General features: G+C 39.6%; 1 protein-coding gene across 1 annotated transcript; it reads left to right on the forward strand.

The window, feature by feature from the left end:
• The first annotated feature begins 1007 nt into the window (after positions 1–1007).
• On the forward strand, positions 1008–19438 carry FTCD (formimidoyltransferase cyclodeaminase). Its single transcript, XM_063317827.1, has 14 exons — positions 1008–1156; positions 1966–2149; positions 3012–3140; positions 4030–4118; positions 5521–5700; positions 5909–6046; positions 7526–7657; positions 9451–9512; positions 10156–10285; positions 13207–13368; positions 13623–13666; positions 16078–16216; positions 16397–16492; positions 18847–19438. The coding sequence occupies exons 1-14, from the start codon at positions 1103–1105 to the stop codon at positions 18931–18933; spliced, it is 1626 nt and encodes a 541-aa protein (XP_063173897.1). The 5' UTR covers positions 1008–1102; the 3' UTR covers positions 18934–19438.
• Positions 19439–21309: the final 1871 nt, after the last annotated feature.

Here is a 21309-nt window from a genome sequence, read left to right on the forward strand (position 1 = left end):
GTATGTGGTGATATAAACTCTGCCCCTTGCATTGTTCCATGCAATATCGTGATGCAAAAGGGTAGGGCTTTCTCCTGTCCTGACATAACAATTCCTATTTCAACATTTTGGCATCATCCTGGTAAAGAATGGAGGCCTGTGAAAGGGAGGCAGGAAGTATCCTGTGATTAGCAGTCTCACAAAGAGCAGGCGGGGGGAGGGATAAAGATCTGTGACCCTGTTTCATATGTTGCATATTTTTCCTAAAGCAGGTTGCTAATATTTCTACTGTTACTTGTTTGACTTGTGTTTTTTTCTCTTTTGTTGCTGTTTTTAATTTTTAAGTGTGATATTGTGTGCAGAGTTGCTAAGGAAACAAAGGCAACCTATAATTTGATTAAATAAATACAAACAAACACAGAGAAAATCCCTGCTTCTTTATTTACATTTTGAAGCACCCTGTGGTCAGGAAACTGTGAGGCGCCAAAGAGTCCGTGCAATGGTAGTCTCACTCTCAATAAAAACGTGAGAAGATCCTAAACGAATGGAAGGCATCATCCGCTTTAAAGCGCGTTCTCATAGGCATCCGGGGATGCGCTGATTTAAACAAGGCCTAATTGGACAATACTGCAGTGCAGTGCTTCTCACATTAGTGCAACTTTCCTGTTGATCAGTGCATGGAGGAAGTCTTCTGGCTTTTAAAGGGACGAGATATATTCTAACACAATTTTAATGGGATAAAGCTCATTTCATCAGTCAGAGAAACGAAGAATTCTATTTCATCTCCGTTCAGTTCTTTGCAGAGCAGCATGAATGCATATTTGCAGCAATACTCTGCTTTTCAAGGCAGCTGCAACTGCTGAACCCCAACAATGATGAGCAGGGCCAAGGCTAAACTCTAGAAAAAGAGAGAAAGGCCAGTCCAAAGTGCCAGCAAATGACTTCGTAGCTGATGCTACTTGGGTAGTTAATGAGAAACCATGAGGATTGAGAAATGCCATTAGATGCATGCCATAACAACCCCAGTTCTGCTTTACTTTCATTTTAAAGCAAAAGAGCAAAAGGGAAAAAAATATCCAGGCTTCTCACAAGCCTAAGACAAGGACAGGTCCCAGCTAGAATAATGTCAAAATTAGTGGAGTGTGTTCCCAATTTTTCCGAAGGAAACAATAAAAAGGTAAGTTCTGTATTATTTTCTTTCTAAGGAGACCTATTGTGTGGCTGTATAATGTACTGGACAATTATGAAATCCATTTTTCTAAGTGAGTTTTACAATCCTGAGCTGTGGGAATAAGCTGTAGAGAGTAAGAAAGATGACCTTGATGGAGATATGCAGGAGTTGTTGCCTAGGCAGAAGGGACTGAAGCATTTTTAACCTCCAGAATGAGGTAACATTGGGAAGTGACTCAGGCAGTCACCTCCCTAATTCTCTGAACTCTAAGAAATAATAAAAATTACATATATCATCAGTGAGGGCTAAACAGATTTTGGGAGGTGGGATGAACAACCCAACACAGGGCACACTTCATCTCCCTACAAATTAGCTGTGAAAAAGATCACGAGGAGAGGCTGATCTTTCTAAGTGGCATAAGCATTTATTTATACGTTTTTCACTTAAAAAACAAAACCTAACATTCACTTTAAAACTTTCCGAGGGAGAGAGAGGTTATGATGATACCAGAACTAGGCAATCAGTGCTGTGCAGAAGAAGCAGTTTCATTCAGTAGATTAGGAATTGTTCATCTGTCTTTATTTACAACTGTGAACTTGATTAATTCACCCTTGAAGTGAATCCTAATCAGTGGATTCTACTGTAACAGTTTGAAAGGGGAAAGTGCATTCTTAAGTTTTTCAGGGTAAAATGAATTAAGACTAATCATAAGAACATCGAAGTCTAGTTCCCAGTTAAGGCAAGTGACTGGAATTAACTGATGTATATCAAGTGCTTCTTTTTCACGCTCTCTCATTGGTTCTTCTCTGTCACAGGTGATAGATGAGATTGGCAAGGCCATCTCTCAGACAAAGGGCTGCCTCCTCCTGGATGTGGATGCGGGCCCTTCCACTAATCGGACAGTTTACACCTTTGTTGGAAGTCCTGAGGATGTTGTTGTGGGTGCACTGAATGCAGCTAAAATTGCTTTTCAACTCATTGACATGGCAAAACATAAAGGTAATCAGAGAAGAGGAAACAAAAAGTGAGAGCCAATGTGTGAGTGAAAAGGTCTGGGATTTAGGGCTGCAGCCTGGTGTTTTGTGATGCGACAACTCCGACCATCCCTCTGGGGATGGTTCAGTATGAAAGTTCTCTGAGCCCTGATCTTTTAGATGATGCAGCGTGGGGACCAGTGATGGGACTTTTCGAATCCAAACTCAAATCACTGCTCAGCTAGGAATCTTGGATAGCCTTGATTAACCTCATGAAATTGTTGTAAAGATAAAGTGCAACAATACATAGCCTGCTGCTTGGAGGCTTTGTAATAAAAGATTACCCAAGCAAGTGCTTCCATGTTCTTTATACAATGTGAGTCTTTATATTTTTGGGAAGATTGGAATGTGCCACACTTACAACTATTGACCAAAAGATGGATTGAAAGGGGGGAAATCTTATACAGTGAGACTGACCACTTCTGTTTGGCATGTGAATGTGAAGGACATCAGTACAGAAATTCATATCATCTCCAGTTTGGTCAAAAGTCTTGCCTCAGAATAGGACAGTGTCATCAAATTTCAGAAGAAAGATAACCATGCTTTGCTTCTTAATGTTATTTTTAGGCACAGTCCTGACTTTGCGACATGCCACTTGTTGCCTAGAACTAATGATTCTGAAAGCAAATTCATTGAAATTAATCAGTTACTTTCCCCAGACCTGACAGTGACCCTGAATGTTAGCTTAGTCCTCTAGTACAGTATATTCAATATATTCCAACATGTGAAAATAAAACATACCCTACATTTTATCTTTTCCATTTTACTATTTCTGACCTCTCTTTCTGATTTTATTGAACATTTTAATGCCTTGCTTTCATATATAGGTGAGCACCCCCGGATGGGAGCTCTGGATGTTTGCCCATTCATCCCAGTGAGGAATGTTTCTATGGAAGAATGTGTTTATTCTGCTAATCTCTTTGGAAAATGTTTAGCAGATGAACTGCAGGTGCCTGGTGAGTTTGACATGGAAAAATAAGGAAGCTGGGTCTGAAAGACTACAATGACTAATCAGCTTTAGTTCAAAATTCTCTTGGGCCATTCACAGAAAGGAGCCTTTGTTCCAGTCCCAAGGAAGGTCTGTGCTCTTTTTACTCAGTGTCAACATGTCTATCAAACTTGGGTAAAGATCTTGATACACTATGCAGACTTGTTGAGGAAGACTTTTCCATTGCTGTGATGAAGTTCTGAGCAGAGTGTCAAACCTTATGAAGGTTTTCCTGTTGCTATATGAGCAACAGTTAGTGAGGTTATATCCTGTGTCCTCAGTTTGATTCTGAAGCCACAATGCTGCTCGTATGCCAGTGCTGGAGAAGGACAGGTGTGAGGCCAGGAGGTGCCACTAGAGGTCTCCTACTGCATCCATAATATGTAAGCACTGGGCAATCAGCCAAGGATTGTGTTCCAATTCATGGCTTTTTCCATTTCAGTCAACCAATTCCATTTCAGTGAAGTAATCCTGTTTTTCCCCCGGTAAAATTATTTCGATTTTCAATCTCTAAATCTTCTCCAAGCAAGAACAATGACAGGAACTAGGAGAAGAGCCCCAACTTTTGTTAGCTTTGACCTACCTTCTAGGTTATGATATGGGTTGTGGATAGAAGGCCAGGGCAAGCAAATGGCAGTTATAAGAATGATAAAGAAGAAATGGGGCTCCTGAGGGAAGTCCCTCAATATCTCACCCAGGGACCATCAAAGCCTGAAGCTGGCACTGATTATGCAGCATAGAATTGTACAGCGACTAGGCCTCCTTTCCATTCTTTCAATGCGCCATCAACTTCCTGCAAGCTGGGTTCTTTAGATTTCAAGATGGCAACTCTCAGTGAATCTAGCCTTTATTTGCAGTGTACCTATATGGTGAAGCAGCTCTGAAGGAGAACAGAAGAGCTTTGCCTGCTGTCCGAGCAGGAGAATATGAAGCCCTGCCTGAGAAAGTAAGATAACAATATTATTTGTAACATTAGCTATACTGTCTTGAGAACAAGGATCTCTGCTTCGGGATTACAGTTCTTAGTCAGATGTTTCCGGAAAGGAAGCTCAGATTTGGTTGGAATGTTTTCTGGCTAGTCTAAGAAAGAATGAAACAGCTGCAGCTGCATCTTCAAACTGCTATTGACTTTTTTATCAGTAACTAAGCACTGGCAAGTCCTTCTAGATGGTTGAGGGAAGATACCCTTTTTTCTTACACATGAATCTTTCCTATAATCATCTTGTGGATTTTGTGCTCATGTATACATTTTATGTGTATTTCTCTATGGGTAGTCTTCTGTGAATATTCTGTAAGTTATATTTGATCTGACTTACTTCTTTTTCAATAATATTATATTCACTGTTAAAACAAATTCGAACCCAGTAAACATATATGAAAAAAAAACCCATGCAAAACCTATGAATATTTTTTTAAAAACCACAACTCAAATTTCTCACTTAGAGAAAAGGTACATAGCTAGATCTTATTCTGAAATGCATCATTTTAAGTGTTTGGAATGTTAGCCTTGTATATATTTAATTTTGTCTGAGTTCTGTTGTGGTCTAATAAAACGAGTTACTCCTAAAATAAGCTCATTCTTATATTTTCCTTTGCCAATCCATATGTTCAGGTGTCTCCATTGCTTTGCACTGCCATAAGATATTTATTTCACCTTTTGTTTGCAGAACCTCCCAACTTCTTTTAAATAGCACATGAGATTTATAAGTAACAAGTAGACTGCCATCAGCTGAATATTATACAACATATCATTAGAGAATAAGTAGAACATCTGCTTTAGGTATTTGTTACCTCCAACACCAGTCCTGATCCTATAATAAAAGCTTAAGATTTCTTTTTAATAGAAATATATCAATATTCCCAAAGACCTCGGTGAGTAATTGAATATTTCAGCCTATAAATAATTCCAGCTTTTAACGAGTTATTGCAAAAAGCAGTTGTGTGGTCTATCTCTGAGTCCAGCTGAAATCAGAAGTCATAATAACAATTATTCTAAATGACTTAGTAAATGTCAGAGTTAGAGAATCAAGATGGTTTCCTCTTCATTGTCCATCACAAGTTTAACAGACTATTGAAAGTATACTAAAGTCTTTTTCATATATTTCTGATGGAAAATGGAGTCACAGCAACCCTAGAACACGTTCTGTCTAGCACACTAACATCCAGGACTTGATACAATATATTGTCATCATCCCATAGAAAAGCAATCTTTTCTGATATTTTGATATCACTTCAAGTGTCAAATTATTTCCATAGGATGATACTGCTTAGCAAATTTTAAAATTTGGCACAGACAGAATGTTCATATTATTAGAGTGAAAGCACTCTTTTCTTTCTCTCTCTTCAAGCTAAAAAAGGCAGAATGGACTCCTGATTTTGGCCCTGCAACCTTTGTTCCAAGATGGGGAGCAACTGTAACAGGAGCACGAAAATTCCTCATAGCATACAACATCAATTTGCTGTGCACAAAGGAACTGGCACACCGGATAGCACTTAACATTCGGGAGCAGGGCCGTAGTAAGGACCAGGTACTCCAGGGAAGGGTTGGCTTGTAGATCTTCCCTATCCTGTACCCAATAAAGCCTCCAAAACAGGGCTAAACAGACATCAGACTGGTGGGGCCTGTCATTTTTTAAAAACATTAGATCAACAAATTGGAATCTAGTACAAAAGGCAGGACTTGTCTTTTCCTGTGTGCGTGCTTTTCAAAGAGCCCTCTCTGTTTCTCACTTATAGCCTGGGCGGTTGAAACAGGTGCAAGGCATGGGATGGTATTTGGATGAGGAAAACATTGCTCAAGTCTCTACGAATTTGTTGGATTTTGAAACCACTCCTCTTCATGTGGTCTATGAAGAAGTCTGCAAGGATGCCAAGGTGGGTGGCACAAGGGTGCTTAACTAAATGTACCTGGGATTAGGGTGAAGTGGAGCAAAATGTGCTGGGCTTGGGAAGTCCTGTCTGAAATTCCCCCTGAAGCTCTTTAACATTTCTACATTCATTTCCACATAGCTGTTAACCCTTCAAGGTAGGCAGACCAGGAAAACAAAATCATGAATACTAATACTACCTTAATTGTAAGGTTACAGTAGCAGAATTTGGCTAGTTTGAAAGTGCTCCCCCCCTCCTTGCCTTTACATTCCAGAGAACTCAGGATGGTCAATTCTGAGATGCTTTCTCAAATTACATTTCTGGTTTGGGTTCAGATTTTGTTTAACAGACTAACAGACATCAGACTAAGCTGCAGCTCTTTTTCCTGTCTCTCAAGATTATTCTCACAGCCCATTACAATAACTGTTCTCCAATTTTACAACTATGGTGGAATTAAATGCAGGTCAGGATGTGAAGAGTGAAGCCATTTGGTGGCCTGCTAGAACCACTGAATGGAGCAGAGCTTAACACAGCTGAGAAGCTGGCACAGAAGAAGAATATTATCTTAAAATAGCTTTAATGAACACACCAGATGCTCATTAATGTTTTTAAAAAAGGTTATTGATCTTACACACACAGCCTTCCCAAGCATAAAGAATCACACACTTAGACATAGTAGGTTTAAAAGTAAGTGAAATAATATCTTACTCATTTTTATTCTTGGTCCAGTTACATCCATGTTTGGTGAAAAAGATGAAATCTTTGTTCTTCTTTTGTTCCTATACATAAGATGGCATTTAACCTCAGTACAAATAATGCATATGTCTAGCAATTATTCAATAAAATGTTAGAAGAATATACAGAGAAGGGTACATTTGTTCATATGTGGGGGACCTGTGAAAAACTTGCATCATTCTGGCAGAAAAATTTCCAGAAAGTAAGGTCTATAATTAAACAAAAAATAGAATATGACCCAGAGTTGGGTTTTTACATATATCTGAGGAGAGAATGTGAAGCTGATTAATAAATAATTAATTATACTCTTAGTTTTAGCTGCCAAATCTATAATAAGTCAACAATGGAAACTTTTAGACAATAGTTGAAAAATGGCATTCAAAGGTATGGTTGAAAACAATCACAGATAGAATTCAAATTTTAAATACATGGAGGGCTGAATCACAATTGTGTTGAACCCAGGATGCCTATATAGTAATAAGATGTAACAATGTTGTGGTAATGAAATATTCCAAATGTGGTGAACTAGTATTGTTATCAGAGTAATGTATATAAATACAGCAGCTAAAAAGGTGAAAACCAGATCTGCTAGGAGGAATGTGCTGAGGTGACTGTACCTTCTTACTTTCTGGGTTATATTGTAGGGATTTCCTGGTCCTGATCTAGTGCTTCAGTCTCTGTGGAAATGGCTCCTGTGGGCTCTTTGGACTGTAGGCTGGCTATCTATAAAATGCCTGTTTTTGCTTCTAGGATCTCCATCTGCCAGTGGTAGGATCTCAGCTAGTGGGTCTGATTCCTAAAAAGGCCATGTTAGATGCAGCAGAATTTTATATCAAGAAAGAAAATATCTTCATCCTTGAGGAGGAACATAAAATTAGACTGGTAACTTTTTGATATCCATTTATATCTTGGTTTACTATAACAGAAAAATAAGAAAAAGCACTGATGATGTTACCAAGCTGGGTAATGAAACATTTGCAAGCAAACAACCAAGCTCAGAGAGCACTAAGGACTCCACACATAAGAAAAACTCGAGTGTCCTATAAAATGTATTAATATCTTTAATTAAATTCTGATTACCTTTCCAAAAATCATTCAAATTGCAAATAGAGGTTTTGTTTTCACTCCTCATGATGACACAGATACTTTTTAAGCTCTTAGCTTGAAGATAGGCTGTATTCCCTTGTTATTACCTACCATCCAAAACCTTTGTAATAACATGCCTTTTTAGAGAATGGGATCACACAATATGCTTAATTATAATGTGGGTTGTTTGGCTTTGGCTTGTTGTGCTGTATAAATCAAGCCAACTGTGATTATCCAGTAAATCATGATCATAATTTATGGCTTAGTGTCTTGAGTGAACCACATCACTGTTCTAGAATATCACCTTTTAATACTTTGTGCATAAGAATTTAAACCCATTAAAGCACATTGCAGTAAGACTACAAAATCCATGTGTGCTTTCCATGACCCTGTTCCCAGAACGCTATACCCAGATACGTGAAACACCTCATTTGTTCAGCCTCCTGCCTATCTATAATTCATGTCAATTTCTTAGGTTTTAGGCAAAGAGGATTATTTTCATTTTCTGAAAATTGATTATTAGATGGTTTTCTCTCAAAAAATTGCATCAAGCTCATCTGAGACTGGCTGGAGATCTTATCTATAACAACAGCAAAAGGGGACATTCAAAATAGCTATTGTGGAGGGTAGAAATTTGGGCCATTGAGTTTCTTTCCAAGTGAATTCTTATAGTTTGAACAGGGGATGATAGTATGCGGCCTGTCTGACTCCTCTGAGTACAGAGGTTTGATTTGAGAGTAAGCCATGTGAATTACATCTTATTCTAACTGAAATGCAGTTTTTGAAGACACCAAGCAATCTCAGTATCCCTGAGTATTTCCCACAGTCTAATGCTGATTTAAAATCAGCAAAGGGTACATACAAGGAAGATTTAGATTTGCTGGTTTATTTCTTAACAAATGATGAGGAAGAACTAAAATATGATCTGTGGTGGAGAGCCCAGATCTGAAACTTGTCTGTTCCTGGCCCCACATACCTTCCTTTCCTACCTATCTATTCTGAGAGTTTCCATTCTAGATGCTGAGCATAAAGCTTGCTAACTATGCTCAAGTGGGCAGGAGTTATCAGGGTCAGTGCACTGTGAGCTTACAATTGTGGACTGCTTGCTTATCACATGTTTCATGAAGAAATGGAACAGTTTGCACTGGATTGATTCAGAAGAATACAATCTGTAGTTACAGATCTGCAACATCCAGGCTACTGTTCCAGGTGCCTTGCTCAGTGTAATCTGAATTGAAAAATAAGGAACAAAAGACCCTTACCTGTTTCATTTTTTAAATAATAATTTTATTAAAGGTTACAATTACAAAGATAAAAAGCTAATATAAACTAAAAAAGTATAAAAGAATAAAAAGAAATGATAGAAAGTGCAGAAAATAAAATAAAAAGAAAAAACAGAAAAGAAAAAATAAGAATATAGTAACAAAAAAGAAAAGAAATACATAAAGAAATGACTTCCCCTTTCATCACAGCAAGTACAGACAATTTCAGTACCTTATCACCTTCTCTGAAAAGACACTCACCTGTTTCAAATGTCAATTTCTGTTTAATGAAATAATCATCTATGAATTTGCATTTTTGAATCTCAGGTAATTAATCGATTGGGCTTGGATTCTTTGTCTCCATTCAATCCCAAGGAGCGCATAATTGAGTATGGATATTTTCATTTTCTCCTAGTTGGCTAAATGGTGATAACATCTATCTGAGGACTTTGGCTGGGTGGGTTGTCTATGGATGTGTCATATAATGAAGTCCCTAGCATGACTTTTATCCATCTGCATTGGAAGTCTTGACTTGTGGGGCCAGAGGTAAAAGTGCAATTTGGAGAAATGAACATTGGCTTCTATTTCTTAACTTTTTCAGAAGGTGGGCAGTTTCCAGAAAGCGTGTCGTGTATCTTAGGCATAGATTAAAAGGTGCAAATTATTTCATTTCCAGTTTACAATTATGCAAATATGTGTTGCACATATTTAAGATTTATTTAAGTACTATTTAATTCATGTGATGCCATGGTCCCAAAGTGGCCTGCTTTTGCTTGAGAAACTCACAGCCATATTCTAAAATGAGGCAAAACAATTTACAGTACAGAGGTCTCTATTTATTGGGGAGGGAACATTCTCCCAGTTTTGAATAACTTCTGTCTACTTTGGATCATTTCATGATCCAAAGAAGCTGCACCTATACCTGACAGAGAGATGTTTGAGCACACTCCTTTCTTGACTTTATTTTGTTCTAGTCAGCAGAGTTTTGCAGTTCATGGAACTGATTTTTTAAATGCTTTTTGCCTTCGGAAGGGATATGGTGGCAGATGACAGAGAAAAAGGCAGCCTGGTATCTTTGTCTCTTCATGACTTTGTGCAGAAAGTTGGTGCAAGATCAGCTGCTCCTGGTGGAGGATCAGTATCAGCAGCAATATCATCTTTGGTACGTAGTTACTTCAACATTCCATTTTAAAGCTACTGCCCTAAATAGTCCTTAAAGCTATGTTTCCTTATCTTGTTTATCTTGTTTGAAGAAACTCACATTAATGAGGAAATACAAATATTTGGTTTTCCCGATGTAACCTAAACCAAAAACCAGGATATCTTAGGAAAAAGATCCTTTCTTCTTTCTTGCACTCCCCCATTGGTCTCTCAACTGGGTGGAGAGACAAGGGGCTTCAGATTTCCAAGGATACATGCAAACAGAAGATGCTTCAGGAACATTATTGCATAGCTGCGTTAATCAGGCATTCTGTGAAAGGCATAGCTGAAGAATAGAAAAATGGAAGGGAAGAAAGGAAGGAGCATCTGTCATCATCCAGTGTGTCTATGGTGCTGAGCAATTAGCTGGATGCAGTTTCAAAAAGTGGTTCTACACAGGGCTTCCTCCATAACAGTATTGTAATGCTGAGCTCCACTAGCAAGATCCAAGTTTACTAAACTTGGAAGTTTGGAAATAAATTGCTGTCAGCCAATATTGAGTGCAAGCTTTTCCTTTATTTGATAATCCCTGGAATTACTTATTCTGCATTTTTTGTTGAGTGTAGCTAAAAGGTCCTTCTCTATCCACCAGCCAAATGACATTGAAATTGGCATTCTGAGGAATTTTTTTCCTCAGGTGATTTTACATGTTTGCTTAAAATATATGCACATTGTCATTTCATTCCACACAGCTGGGATATGTAACTAATAAAAGAACGTAATAAAAATAATTAAAGACAATGAGTGAAACGGCCCCAGCAGAGGAAAGGGTATGAGCCATAGCCACATAAATGCCAGAAATTAATTAGTTTTTGTTGTCCACCCATCTATTTCCATGTAATAGATATGCACAGGTAGCCCTCGTTTAGCAATCACAATTGTGATCAGCAACTTGGTCATTAAGCAAAGCAGTTGCTAAGTGAAACCATGACTGTGCTTATGATCTTCCTTTAGCTTTCCTTTGCTTTACAGACCTGTGAAGGTCACAAATGCAAGGATTGGTTGTAACATTACTTTTTCATCACTGTGAATGGTTGCTAAATGAGGCAGTTGCTAAATGAGGACTGCCTGTAGTTCCAAATAATATGGATATCCAAAAATACTAACAAATTTCTCAAAATCAAATTATTATGTGCAATTTCTTCTTCCCAGAACATCACTACATCACAATTTTAGACCATCACTAAAAATATGTTTTAATGAAGTGTTACTCTCCAACAATACATCCATTCCTTTTGTGGGGTTCAGTGAGTCCAAAATATACATTTTTTGATTGAATCAGCTGTAATCTAAAATCTATTGAAATGTAAAACGTCAAAATCTATTGTCAAATGGCGCCAATTCCAGTTCCAATTTTACAACAATGGCAAGAAACTGTTAGCAAATTTATATGAAGTGGAAAAAACCTGGAGTCAGAAATTGTACAAGGCTCAAAAGACAGAGGTGGCCTTGCTCTTCCAAACTTCGAAGTGTATTATAGAGCAAGCTGTTTGACAGCAGAATGTCAATGTTGGAAGGAGCCGGCCTAGCTAATGGGCTCCATAGATACTTATGGTACAGGGACACAAAAACAGATAAGACCCCAAGAGGACACATTATAAAACAAAGCTTGATAAATGTATGGAACTCCACAAGGAAAATAATAAGTCCACCGATTTCACCATTAGCCTCTCCTCTAAATGCATTTCATGTTGGAGATGACTACAGTAATTAAAGTGTAATTACATATGCAAACATGGTCTACCCAGATCCCATGAATAGATAAAGACACGGGAAGAATTACTTAGCAAAGGACAGAACGTACCATCAACACACCTACACACCTATTGCTGGAAGAATAAAATCTGACCTCAGAAACAAGGGAGGGACATTAAGAAAAATGATAGAATTTGAAATACTTCTAGAGAATCAAGATTACCTATTAGGCCATATTTATAAACTTCTACTTAGTTATGATACAGAGACAGAACATATAAAAACATTCATGATAAGTTGGATGCAAAACTTCAAAGAAACTGTCCCAGTACAACAATGGGAAGAACTGTGGAACAAGTCTAGAAAATTCACCCCAAGCTCTGATTGGAGAGAAAACTGGTATAACGTGTTTTACAGATGGTATACAACTCTGTCAGTAATGGCCAAAGCAGACAAATCATACAGTGATTAATGCTGGAAATGCCCCAAGACAGAAGGAATATTCTGCCGTATGTGGTAGACATGCAAAAAACCCTCAAAAGTATTGGAAAGACATACAGTACATAGCACCATTCAGAGAATCTTAGGAATCAAATTAGAAATGAAACTACATTTTTAATTGGTATAATTCCATAACATATCAATAAAAATATCATGATTTATTAAGATACATGCTTAGGGCTGCAAGGACAAACTTTGCATGATGCTGGAAAAAAGATGTAGCACCAGTGATACCTGACTGGGAACTTAAACTTGGAGAATATGCAGCAATGGCAAAACTAACGGTATACATACATAATAGAAGTTTAATTAAATCCAAGCAAGAATGGCTTCCATATATGTTACATACTACACAGCAAGGTAAGTACAAATGCTTAGAGTATGGTTTCTAAAGTTTACTCATGCACTATTCCAAATCACTTTTTTGATCTCATCTGTAGTCAAAGGACTAAGTAATTGTTGTAAAGAACCTAATTTTTCCTGTCTGTCTGTCTGTCCTTCAAGCAGTTTTTCTCCTTCAGGGTCCTACCAGATCTTTCATCATTTCCTCAGTATTTTGATGTAAGCATGTTAATATAACATAAAGGGTTGAGTCCTGGGTGTCAATGAAATTAGGGAAGCGTAGGCATCTTGCTTTTCTTCCTCCTGCGTGGCAAAGGTTTCAGATCATAATGTTTCTCCTTCTAGGGAGCAGCACTTGGCTGCATGGTGGGGTTAATGACATACGGAAAGCGTCAGTTTGAGGATCTGGACCCAGTTATGAGGCAGCTCATACCTCCGTTTCATCAGGCCATGAATCAGCTCATTGCCATAGTAGATAGGGACTCCTCAGCTTTCAGCAGCTACATGGTGAGTGAAGGGTGCATACTTTTAGCAAATGTGTATTTCTGTGCATCTGGTATCTTTGGACAAGAAAAATGTGGGATGGAGTTGGGGAGTTTTTTGCTTTTTGTTTGATGAAGCTGCATTTCTGGGAGACGGGTAGACTGCACACGAAAGGTAAAGTGAAGAGAAGTTCTGGGAATCCATGCTATAGCCTCCCCCCGTGCCTATCCCACGTCCATTAGAATAGTAGTCTAAATATGTGTTTGTCTTCCCTACAGGATGCTATGAAACTTCCTAAGCAGACCCCTGAGGAGAAAGAGAGGTATGCCACAAGGCATTGCTGGGCCTTTTTTCTCATGAAGAAATGACTTGCTTTTATATCAGTTCAGAGACTCCTCAAAGAGTTCCAAGATGTTTATTTTGTTGAGATTTCAGGGTTTCTTGTTAAAGGTTCTTAGTACACCTCATAAATCACAGTTGATTTGTGAATGACTGAATCTTAGTTCATCTCACAAATCCAGTCCTTTGTAAGGTTGTTTTTAAAAACCTGTTTAAGGTGCAGTAGGACAGGGGGTGCAACATGTGGTGGATCAGCTGACCAGCAAAGAAAGGCAGGGTGCTGTGGGAGGCTCCTTCCTTTCCTTCTCTCCCAGTGGCCAAGATTGCTGGCTTCCCTTTGTGGATGGCCATAGAGATAGGCTTTGTTCCCTGGGATTGTGAGAGGCAGGAGGCCTTGGGCTTCCTCCTTCCTGCCAGGGATTCTAGTTCAGGCTGGTGATTTAGGAAGTAATGCCAGTAAGCAAACAATAATCTTGGAGTGGAGGAAGCTCCATGCAGTGCCCAGTATTGAATATACTGTAGTAACTGATGTGGCTTTTGGGGACAGAACACCTTTCCCATCCTGCTCTAAGTGGCAGACTGCCCTTTATTAAATTCCGTAAAGAAATTCTCAGTGGGTGACCGTTTTTGTTTACCTGTAGACGTAGTATATTTTATGCTGTACTTGGGGTGTCCCTAATCAGGACTGTTTCTTTTTAAGGAGTGAAGAACAGCAAGACGTTCTTCCTTTCTGACTCTAGTTTTCAGGAATCTGGGGCTTTCTTCTTTTCAGATTCTTCTTTTCTTCAGAGTCTTTCTCCTCCTCAGAATCTCTTTATTTAGTTAATATTATACTTTTCCTCCTGGAGCATAAAGCAGCATATAGAGCACTTGGTCTTCCACTCCAGACAGTTCCACACTGCTGGCTGGCAACTGTGTGGACTGGTTCACCAGGACTGCCCTTTTCTTTTAGGGATTGTTCCCTTCTCATGAGTCCTGTGCCTTTCGTCGGCTTTCGCAGATGTTTGCATACATGGATGCCTTCACCTTCCAATACTATTTCCTCTGTCACTAAACTCCTTTCTTTTTCTGTTTTCCCCTTATGGTGCCATCATTATTCCAGTGCTAATGTATGCAAAGCAACTGGGGAACAGGTTGTTCTTTTGTTCCTGTCTGTGTGTTTGTGTGCCTTCGAGTCAGTGTTGACTCCTGGTGACTTGGGGACACCCCAAGTACAGCATAAAATATACTACGTCTGCAGTTTTGTTGGCAAGGTTTTTCGGAAGTGGTTTGCCATTGCCTCCTTCCTAGGCCTGAGAGAGTGTGACTGGCCCAGGGTCGGTCAGCTGGCTTTGTGCCTAAGGCGGGACTGGAACTCACGGTCTCCCAGTTTCTAGTCTGGAGCCCCAACCACTACACAAAACTGGCTCTTATGGCCATTGGTAGGCCCATGCAAACTTCGTTAGCAAGGAAGATCTGATCGTTCAGCTTCATATAAAGAAAATAGTAACATTCCTACTTTTGCAAGATAAATATGTTTTTAAACAAGGGAAAGGAAGTGAAATCTTATGGGGGTGAGAAATCTTGGAAAATTTTGCTTCACTCAGTCTGAGGAGGAATAAATACTTTCTGAAAGATGCAATGGCTGAATGAATGGATCATGAGCTTTTAGAGATAAGGATGGCTCAAGGAGTTAACAGACCATTAACTGCACAATTACAAAAGAAGGAGGAGGAGGAGGAGGAGGAAAGCAGAGAACATAGCAGGCCTTCAGGCCAGAATGAAATGGCTGCACTGGACAATGACCTGGAGCTGCCACCGAGGGGCCCTGCAGCCAATCAGAACTGGGTCTGCTGTTAGAATGGAATGAAGAGTTGGAGACCATCCACTCTGGAGGGCTTAAGAGCTTTGATCAGAAAACAGCACTTTTGAATTGAAGCAGGAGAAACGGCTGCGGGTGCACTTGCAATGGGCTGGGAGTGAAAAGAGGATGAAGTCATCCATTCCTGCACTGAGGAAGTGGCGGGTGGCCTGTCCTGGCAGCAGCCAAACAGAAAATGTGGATCTGCCCAGTTATAACTTGTGGGGAGGGAGGGAGGTGTCGGTTGAGCTGAGAGAGTGGCTGAACGTCTGTGGCCAATACAGTGAACCTGGGCCTGCTGTAGCACCTGAGCTACTGTATTACATTACACTGGCTTTCCTCGGAGGGAGGCATTCTCTTTGTATTGAATACATATGCATATCTAATTTTTTTTTTAAAAAGTAAAATAACATGGCAAAATTAGTCTGGTAGTTCTTAATCTGTTTTTATTGCAAGATAGATGCTTTTCCAGCTGCATTATTGGGGCTTTCCTGGGTTGGAATTGTCCCACCAGATTTATTGCGTTGTTTTCTTTGCTTATTCCCTGTCTGCAGGCGTACAGCAGCCATGCAGCTAGGCCTGAAAAATGCTGTTGATGTCCCTTTCTCCTTGGCAGAAAAGGTTAACTCTTTATGGCCTTTTTTGAAAGAAATGGCACAGCATGGAAACATAGCCTGCAGATCAGATATCCAGGTATTTATGATACCCAGTCTGAGGACAGAACTGATCTTCAGTTGTGTAACTAATTATTTTATTGAGCTGAACTTTTGTTGCAACTTGGTTGTGGCGGTAGACTCAGCTGACCGCATGAGGTTGGTAGGTTCCATTTTTCGTGATCACTGGCATTTCTCCTCCTCCTGTTTCTGATTTTAGGTGGCAGTTAAAGCTTTAGAAGCAGGTGTGTTTGGGGCCTATTTCAATGTCATCACCAACCTGAAAGATATAGCAGATGAAGGCTTCACACAACAGGTAGGAATTGTTCACATTTGTATAGAACTGTGCACAATTCAATACTAATTTGTATTCTTAAAAAAGGCTGAAATAGCTTTGCAGCTATGTTAAGACTGGCAATTTTTTCCAAACTAGGGTTTTAACTAGGTCACATTTTGTAATAGTCTTGAATGTTAGTTACCTGAAGTGCCATATAGACAGGGCACTTATTGAAATAAGAAATATATGAAAAAAAATTGCCTAGTTAAGTCCATCCAAAGTCTCCCTCAAAAGGATGCTTGAACCCATTGGGAGGATTCCTCACCAGTCCCGTTGCTTGTGCCTCTTGTTTGTGCCTGGTAATATTTGAATGGATCTGGGTGATGTGAATTGGACTGGAGGGCTGGAGGGCTTGTCAGACTCTGGTCTTTTAGATTTTTCTCCAAGTCAAGGGAGAGTTGACTTGGCAGATGGAGTTCTTTCTGTTAAGGGTTTCAGCCACAGTTTCACAGACAAGGAACTTCTAAGAGAAAATATATGATACAATTTTTGGACAGATGCCCCCAGGTATGGCAATTGCATTGCCCCCTCTCTCAATCTTGGTTTGAAATCATGCCCTGGAGCTCATTTTTAGCTATGCCTTACTTAGTTCAGGTATGGCGGAACTAAGGCTGTGGAGGGGAGGGGGAGTTAATACTTCACCACAATGACTCAAGAGACTCACTAAGCTTCTTCTACTCATGATAGACATCACTTCCCTTAGGGCTACTTATCAGGGATTTGCCAATTTTCAGTCAAGTTTTAAAAGGCAAAAGTCCCACCTCCCCCTTTGGTATACTCTCATGCCCCTTCCCTTAGCCTCCCCTATTTTTCTGTGCCTGTCTGAGCAGGGGAGTCTGTTATCCTTGCCTTATTGATTCAGGCTAATGGGCTACTCTTGAGATCTACATGCTTTCATCTAAAAAAGGCAGTGGCTGTGGCAGCTGACCTACATTCCATTGTGAGATCTGATCTTCCTTTGTTTACTTTGCTATAAGGTAAATAAAGGTAAAGGTTTCCCTTGACATGAAGTCCAGTCGTGTCCGACTCTAGGGGGCGGTGCTCATCTCCGTTTCAAAGCCAAAGAGCCGGCGTTTGTCCGTAGACACTTCCGTGGTCATGTGGCCGGCATGACTAAATGGAACGCTGTTACCTGCCCGCCGAAGCGGTACCTATTAATCTACTCACATTTGCACATTTTCGAACTGCTAGGTTGGCAGGAGCTACATATTAATACATTCATGCTACCCTTTTTGCAAAATCTCATCATACAGTATTCCACAATTTGAAAACAATTCAGGAAAATATCTTTTCTATACTGTGTCTGACAACTGAGTTGCAGTGTCCTCAGAAGGTCCATCCTGCAAATGTTAGTATCTGGAAAAATTTAATATCTGGAAAAGTATCTGTTCCTTGGATAGCTAACCCCCTCAGCTTTGAGTTCCTGAAATTAAAAATAACTTCCAACCAATGGGGATAGTTCAACAGTGAGGTGCCACAGGCTTGAAAGCATGCATTGGTTAGCAAATTAGCTACCATATTTTGCACCAGAAGCTCGGCAAGAGTAGCTCTGTTAGAGTGCATAACTATGTTCTAAATATAACATAAACAGAACATGGATAGTTGTTGCCAGATCAGACTAGTTTAGTGAAGATAGCAGCTGACACACTAAATGTAACTGTGCAAATGCATCATTGCCATTTGAAAATCCACAGAGCGTGGGGTCATCTACTGAAATTATAATTCACCACTTTCCTGTTATCGAATGCTTATATGATATTGTGAGTGATGTGAAGCCCTTGGTAATCCTTACCCCCCCCCCCGAAATAATAAACATAAATACTTGTCACATGGGGTGCTTTTATATGGTGCTGTCTTGAGGTCTCTCTGAGCCCCCCAAGTTTCCATGAGCCAATCCCTCTTGCTTTTAAAGGCGCAGGTAATTCAAACACAGGCATTGGTGGTGTAGTCCATGCAAAGAAGATGTAATGCTGTGACAAGAAACTCCCAGTACACTCATCCTATTCTTTCCTTAGACTTTACAAAACTGATTGATTTGGGCCGTCAAGTCATTGTTCACTCTTAGCGACCTCATAGATAGATTTTCTCCATGATGGTCTTGGTCTTTCGGCTCTTCCAACACTTATTGCTGCTGTAACTGAGTCCACCCGCCTTACTGCTGGTTGTCCTCTCCTCTTTTCTTCTGCCTTTCCCAGCATTAGAGCTTCTCCAGAGAGCTAGGTCTTTGCATAATGTGTCCAAAGTAGGATAATTTGAGCCTGACTTCACAAAATACCACTCCTTCATTTGTAATTCAGGACTAAAGTAAGCAATTTTATCTCTCTCTCCTGCAGATGCAAAGGAAAGTTTCCTACTTCTTGGAGGAAGCCCAAAAGAATACAGCATTTATCCTAGAGCAGCTGGAGAAACGGGCAGCATGAAATATTGTATCTACAACCAATTGGTTAGGCATATAAAATTTCCATTTGTAGTATTGCTAAGCTTCATTCAGACAGACCTGACCTTTTTGAGAAAACGAAAGAACTCTAGCTTACCTTCTATCCTATACATGCAAGGATTTTGTTACAAATCCAGAGTTTACTAGGCTGTACCCCTGGTACTACAAAATGTTTCTTCTGTGGCTGCAAGGAATCTCTTTTTGTTGCCTACTATGTTAATCATCACAGTAGCAGTATGAAGCAAGTTTTAAGTGATCCACCAATGATCAAAACAGTCTTCTGTAGAAAGCTTTAAATCTACTACAAAAAATGAGGTACAGCTACAGCTTAGTCAGTTTGATTCATAATGCCAAGATTGTTAAATTAAGCAAACTTACTTGTGGGAAAGTGCTGACACCTCCAGCACAATCCTTTGGTTCATTATTTGAATGCCAGGTGTACGTTGAGTGGAATTTTGTAAAGTGGAAATAAATCACGTTGTCATCAATAAACATTAGCTATGAGGTTTTTTCCATTGTCCTAATATATGCAACAGGGCTTCGTGATATGGTACTGCAATGGCACTATGGTTATGGCAAATGTGTACTGTGTTTATTCTTATCCTGATTACCTGATCTCTCCACAACACTTCCTCTTTCATAGGTGTATTCTTCAGTAATGCTCTAAAGAATTGCTTGTGCAGTAATAATTTCAGTTGAGCAATGTTACCTGAGATTGTTTGGAGCCCTTCATTTTCCAGAAGTTGGGACTGACAGTCCAAGCCTCTATACTTAGATAAAACAAGCTCCCTGCTCTTCCCTGGAGAGCCTGCAGGGAGAGACCCTTCATCAGCCAGTGTGAGACATCCGTCCCTGGTGGGAGAGCTCAGGGGGGCAAGGGCTGCTTCTGAGGCACTGGAGGATAGTGCCACCTCTGCCATCATGGAATGGAGAGGGGCCTGCATGGTTCTTGTTTTTTGTCTCAGGCAGCAAAATATTTTGGGCCTGCTCTGGAGAGGCAGCTTCAGCTGTCTCTCATCATCTCCCATAGCAACTGTTTTTATTTGTTTTCTAACTTGATACAGAAATGAATATACACTGCATTTATCAAGCACTGGTGATCAAACCATTTTTTCATTACTCACTCTTGTTAATGAGTAACTCTTTGCACATTCTCAATTATTTATTCTCCTGAATAAATAAATGGGCATGCTGTTCCACCTGTATAATCCAACAATGAATAATATCCATATCATTGGTTGCTGAGTCTTTATCCTACTTACTAAAGTCAGTGTATTTATCTCAAAGATTTGAATGGGGCAATCATTCCCTCTGGCCTACATGGTATTGTGGTGGAAGCTAAAACCAATTCCAGCCTGAAGATACTTTGATTTCTGTTCCAGTTTCTACACCAAGGGACTTTATATAAGACCAGGCAAAATGCGCAACTTGAGTGCAGTTCAGCAAATCTCCTGCGAGCCAAAAATTCTGGGGAAGTCCTTGCATTTTACTGAGTGGAAACTTAGCTTGGCATCTGTGAATGTGAAGGCTTGCCAACAGAGACTCTTGCCAACAGAAGTGGGGAGGCAATTTTCCCCAGTGTCCCCTTTCCCCTGCAGGACTCCCTCCTAGGTATGGTTATTCTTTTACAGGATGGAGTAAGTGATAGTAGTGTGATGAGAAAATGTATAGCTGCAAAGAAAACTCTTTCTCCATCTGCAGCTTTCATAACCTCCAGATTATGTCCCCAGTTGGTCTTCTCTTCATCAGAATCCATTTATGTGTTTGCCTTCATTTTGAATTTTTCAGGAGAGACTGGGAGAAAACCTGGAGAGAAGAAGCTTTAGTCAGATTTTAAAAATGCTCCTGGTATATGTTGACAACTATTATAGACATTGTTTGCTTTTTTATAGTTTTGACTACTAAATTAGCTAATTTAGTGAAACATAGGCAGGTTTATCAATTGGAAAAATACGTTTTTCTTAGCAGAAACTAATAAATTCTGCCATCTCAGGAAAGATTCTCAACAAAATTTGGAGTTCATGCATCCACTTGAACACTCCTGTTTAGTAGACAAGAGTGGCTGACCACACAATTTTGTGATGTAATTACTTGCCTGTATTTTCCCTTCCAGTAGACAGAAAATATAGCTCACCTTGGAACAATGATTTTCCTTTACTGCCACTCCTCAATTTGATTTGTATTATCACTGTGTACCTGATTTCCAATATAATCAGGTGACCTTGTGCTTGGGTGTGGATATGCAGTCTTGACTTTAAAAGAATGCATGCGAACTGGAAATCATGGAAAAATGCAAAGTCAATAAAAAGGGTTTAAATTACTGGTGGATTAGTCTGCCCATAGATACACTGGCTGGACC

Source organism: Candoia aspera, chromosome 1, assembly GCF_035149785.1.
Source record: "Candoia aspera isolate rCanAsp1 chromosome 1, rCanAsp1.hap2, whole genome shotgun sequence".
Classification (NCBI taxonomy): Eukaryota; Metazoa; Chordata; class Lepidosauria; order Squamata; family Boidae; genus Candoia; species Candoia aspera.